At 44.0% G+C, this 5146-nt stretch overlaps 1 protein-coding gene across 1 annotated transcript; it reads right to left on the bottom strand.

The window, feature by feature from the left end:
• Positions 1 to 3875: 3875 nt before the first annotated feature.
• On the bottom strand, positions 3876 to 4838 carry rasd4 (rasd family member 4). Its single transcript, XM_072442521.1, has one exon. The coding sequence runs from the start codon at positions 4754 to 4756 to the stop codon at positions 4130 to 4132; it is 627 nt and encodes a 208-aa protein (XP_072298622.1). The 5' UTR covers positions 4757 to 4838; the 3' UTR covers positions 3876 to 4129.
• Between the last annotated feature and the right edge of the window lie 308 nt (positions 4839 to 5146).

Here is a 5146-nt window from a genome sequence, read left to right on the forward strand (position 1 = left end):
GTGCCCATTGATCTGTGTCGAAATGATACTTTGTGTTTGAATGTAACGGAGAAAGCTATATATTAACACAAATGCAATATTGACTAAACTGAATTCTTGATGTACACAAGTTGCACTACATTTCAGCCAGTTTAATCTATAATTTAATATTTGTTCTGTCCCTAAATCTAAATTAATTTAAATGTTTTGGATTAATGTAATGGATTAATTTATTGGATATAAACACCAACAATACTTTGTCGCTTAATATTTTCTTCTGGGGAGTATTTGTGTACTCTGGGATATTCTAAGCCGTTTGTGTGTGTCATCGTTCTCTTTTTGACATTTCAAAGTTCCCTTCCGCTTGTCTAAACTTCTTCGTTTTCTTTTATTAACAGTATAAGATCAGATTGGTCCTGTCTGATGGCGCAGGTGTTTCAAGGTTGTATTTGCTATTGTTGCTACACAGTCCTCCGTGTGCCATCAGCTCTGTGTGTGTTCTGCATTTCAAACACGTGTCTGCTCTTTTACGTCTAAATAAAAGCATTTCAGCTGCTCAAGTGTGTCCATGAGTTTTTAGCTGTGAATATTGAAAATGTCAGGTATTGTGGTTTAAAATAAGCTTGCGTTAGGAGCAGAAATAATACAGAAACAGTCCAGTATACCTATATATTTTTATTTGTTTTTTACTTAAAGGGTGAACTATATATTTTCTGTTTGCGAGCACACAATTGAATAATGCAATTTGAGGGACAGTTTTAATGCCCTTCTGTGGAACATTCCAGGCAGTGCAATATCTCCATGGAGATGTTGAATAAAAGTGAATCCAAGTTGAAGCAGGCAAAAGGCATGTGGGTGTATAATGGCACCAGCAGCATGTCGCTTTTAAAATTTTTCTTAATTTTTTTTGAATAGTTCCAGTAACTCATTTTAGCAAAAAAAAAGTATAATAATATAAATTCTAAATATTTGTATTATTATTTTAGTATTAAAACTTGCATTTATTTTTTCAGATTTTATTATATTTAAAAAAAACTTCTTGCTCCTTGTTTGAGCGGGCTTGCATCGCCATAAACCAGACCCGTTTGCGCTGCCTCCTGCTTGTTTCCATGGAAATGTTCCTTTGCCTATAATAATCCACAGTATAACATTAAACTTGTCTATTGCTGGATCACAACATTATATAAGCCAATATGATTTAGTGCAGATGAGGGGCAGGAAAATCTGGCTCTTGTCCTCCACATCATCACATTTGAACTTCCACAGAATAAAGCAGAACATTACACACACAATTTAAATACTGAAAATAACATTGCTTAAGGATACTACATTATATACTGTGCGACATATAGAAAAACAAGTTATAGTGCATAATAAAATGAGTGTTGTCTCCATCCAGTGTTTTCCCTTGAGCAGTTCAGTTCGTTTAGTCACATCACACACACACACAAACACATTTAGTGACCAAAACAGCCAGAAGCAAAAAGTTTAAGTGCCCAATATGCATCCATTTACATTAAACAAGTTACTTTTTTAAAATAAGAATTGAATAATAAGTGTTACATCTTAAATCTCAAAGTAAGAACCACATGTTTTCATCTCTTTTCTAACATCATTCCATAACAGAGCCCTACATTCATCTATTAAATTTAGTTTTTTGAAGAATAAAGTATTTTCAAACACCTTCTAGTCCTTCATTTTGCGTTCAACATCATTTGAAGTACTTCATAATTGGCAAGGTCTTTACATTTCATAAGATTTGACTGAGCAACTAATGGATTTGTGTGTTCCAAGCGGCATGTATCTGATTTGTGATAGTATATTATGTTCATCTTGCGGCTGTGGGTGGTCCTGGCAAGTTGAAGTATAGGCCTTTAAATGATCTTACACTTGTTCACAACTTCTCAGTTCGCTCTGGCAAACACACTGAGGAGCTTTGACCAAGTCTAGGAGCACAGCCATGACCAGATCTGACCGAGGGCGCAACACGGCCACTGGAAAACAGAACAGAGACACCATTTTTAATACGTTGGACTCAAAACAAGACAAAAGTAAATGTAATGTACCTGGTAAAGCTCTGTCTGCTGCTTGTCACTGCGCCACCGAGTGCGCCACCGTGCCCCAAGCGTGCGCCACCGTGCCCCAAGCGTGCGCCACCGTGCCCCAAGAGTGCGCCACCGTGTCCCAAGCGTGCGCCACCGTGCTCAAGAGTGCGCCACCGTGTCCCAAGCGTGCGCCACCGTGCTCAAGAGTGCGCCACCGTGCCCCAAGCGTGCGCCACCGTGTCCCAAGCGTGCGCCACCGTGCTCAAGAGTGCGCCACCGTGTCCCAAGCGTGCGCCAGCGTGCTCAAGAGTGCGCCACCGTGTCCCAAGCGTGCGCCACCGTGCTCAAGAGTGCGCCACCGTGTCCCAAGCGTGCGCCACCGTGCTCAAGAGTGCGCCACCGTGCCCCAAGAGTGCGCCACCGTGCTCAAGAGTGCGCCACCGTGCCCCAAGAGTGCGCCACCATGCCCCAAGAGTGCTCTACCGTGCCCAAGCGTGCGCCACCGTGCCCAAGAGTGCCCAAGCGTGCGCCACCGTGCCTCAAGAGTGCGCCACCGTGCTCAAGAGTGCGCCACCGTGCCTCAAGAGTGCGCCACCGTGCTCAAGAGTGCGCCACCGTGCCTCAAGAGTGCGCCACCGTGCCTCAAGAGTGCGCCACCGTGCTCAAGAGTGCGCCACCGTGCCTCAAGAGTGCGCCACCGTGCCTCAAGCGTGCGCCACCGTGCTCAAGAGTGCGCCACCGTGCCCAAGCGTGCGCCACCGTGCCTCAAGCGTGCGCCACCGTGCCCCAAGAGTGCGCCACCGTGCCCAAGCGTGCGCCACCATGCCCAAGAGTGCGCCACCGTGCCCCTAGCGCAGCGACGCGAGTATAAACTGTGCGCAAAGAGGAACTTCAAAACGCGGTAATAAACGATACTTCCTTGTAACATTCAGGGGAACAATGCAGCTTGTCTGTGAACGTTTGTGGAAAGAGGAAGCGGATCTTTTTTTTTACTTTCTAGACGTGTGACCGCTGAATTTACAGGTATGTGTGCAAAAGATGCGCGCTAAAACCACGAAACGGTTACGCAAATGGACTTCCTTGCACTGATTCTTGTGGGTTTAAGTGCAGTTAAGTAGGTTCGTGCTCGTGTGCAACGTCATAGTTTGCGTTGTTACACTTTTTCACGTGTTCTTTTTTGTTTTGTTTTAGATTTTAATTTTGCCTGATACAGTTTCTTCAGCCAAAGCCTTGAAAATGTTATTTTTTGCTTTTTGAGATGTGTCACGCGATGGTGCTGGTTTTTCATAATTTCTATTGATTTAATTTAGGTCTAAAGCTCAAATGTCCACTAGAGGGCAGTATAACACCAGCCAGCCAGGTTGTTGACAGCTTATTCTTGTTTATTGTGCGTCTTCATACTTTATACATTTTTAGCTTGAACTTGTTTATTTACTTTTATATTAGCAACATCAAACCTATATCACTTCATACATATAAATGTAAGGAAATAATAATATGATCATATATGAAATCAAGGAGAAACCTGACCAGTGCTGGAGTCAGTAATTTTTCCATTCCATTTATACTGAAACGTCAACTTGTCAAACTGATATTTGACATTTTATTTAATAATATGTGAACGTGCACCCTTTTATTATAGTATTTTTAGAAAGAAAATGTGTATCTCATGTGAATCTCCCCCCCCCCAAAACAAAGGAATTTAAGCTTTAGTCACATTTAAGTACAAGACAGACACGTTTACTAGAAAAATAATTTATTTGTTGACCAAGTTGAGATACAGAGTAACAGTAAATAGCCGATATAGCCGTTTTAATAATAATAACCCATGTTGTCATGGAAAAAAGCGTCTATAACTTTTTACTTTTAACTTTGCATAAAAATCACAGTTATTGCACTTTATCAACACTGTAATACAAGATTGCAATATGACGTACGCACTGAAAGAACTTAAGCCGGTCTAGTATACTGCCGTGTTTGAAACATACATTTTAAAACAACAATTTCTCTTGTGCGTCTAAACTGTTTTTGATGAAGTACGACGAGGAAACTGCCAAAGCGTCACAAAAATGACTCGTTTTCCTCTCCAGTCTTTAGCCGATCGTTCATGATATTTGACAACTGTTGGCTTTGTTCATAGGTGGATGCTTGCTGCCATCTTTGGGGAAAGTTTCTCTCCTCCTGGCCAGCGCCGGGCTGAGTCTACTGGGCAGGTTGGCTTGTTGCAGCAGCTCTTTAAACGCCTCCAAGACATTGACGTTATCTTTTGCCGACGACTCCACAAAACTGTGGTTCCAGTCCAGCTCCACCGTCGACAGCACGTCCTCGCTGGACACCAACCGCTCGTTCTGCCTGTCAATCTTGTTCCCGATCACCACGATGGGAGTAAACTTGTCCTCTTTGACTTCTAAAATCTCCTCTCTCAATTGCTTCACGGCTTCTAGGGACGACGGGTCATCCACGGCGTAAACCAGGGCGAAGGCGTCGCTGTTCTGGATGGACAGTTTGCGCATGGCCGGGAAGGAGTAACTGCCGCTCGTGTCCATGATGTTGATGGTGACTTTGATCCCCCCGACTTCGTACACCTTCCTGTGCAGCTCCTCGACGGTGCGCCGGTGCTTGGGTTCGAAGGTGTCTTTGAGGAAACGCTGGATCAGAGCCGTCTTGCCCACCCCGGCGGCCCCCAGGAACACCAGGCGCACCTCCGTCTTCTCCTTCACTTCTAAAGACATGTCCGGCGGATTGGATGCAAGGTAAGTGAGGGATTTGTGAAAGGGAGAGAAAAAGAGACAGCTGCGTGTTATCTCTCTGAGCAAGATTCACTTCTCTAGGGTTATTTATACACCCGCACGCACGCTTGTCCCGCCTACGTCTGCAGCCGGCCAATGAGGAGAGACACGCACAGACAGGGAGGGGGGGGCAAAAGCAGCGGAGCGAGCAGTGGTATGCCAAATATGACAGAAGGGACCCAAAATGACTCTGAATTTCAATGATCAATCGTGTGATGGATTGTCTCTTCATGGGGTTCGGAGGGATGAAAAACTAGCACCGTTTCCATAGCGATTCACAATTCAAAACTAAATCTTTGGAATGGGCGAAACGTATTCAAAACAACAACTAGA

This window comes from Eucyclogobius newberryi, unplaced genomic scaffold, assembly GCF_026437365.1.
Source record: "Eucyclogobius newberryi isolate DKJ021-1_F unplaced genomic scaffold, fEucNew1.0.hap1 SCAF_13, whole genome shotgun sequence".
Taxonomy (NCBI): Eukaryota; Metazoa; Chordata; class Actinopteri; order Gobiiformes; family Gobiidae; genus Eucyclogobius; species Eucyclogobius newberryi.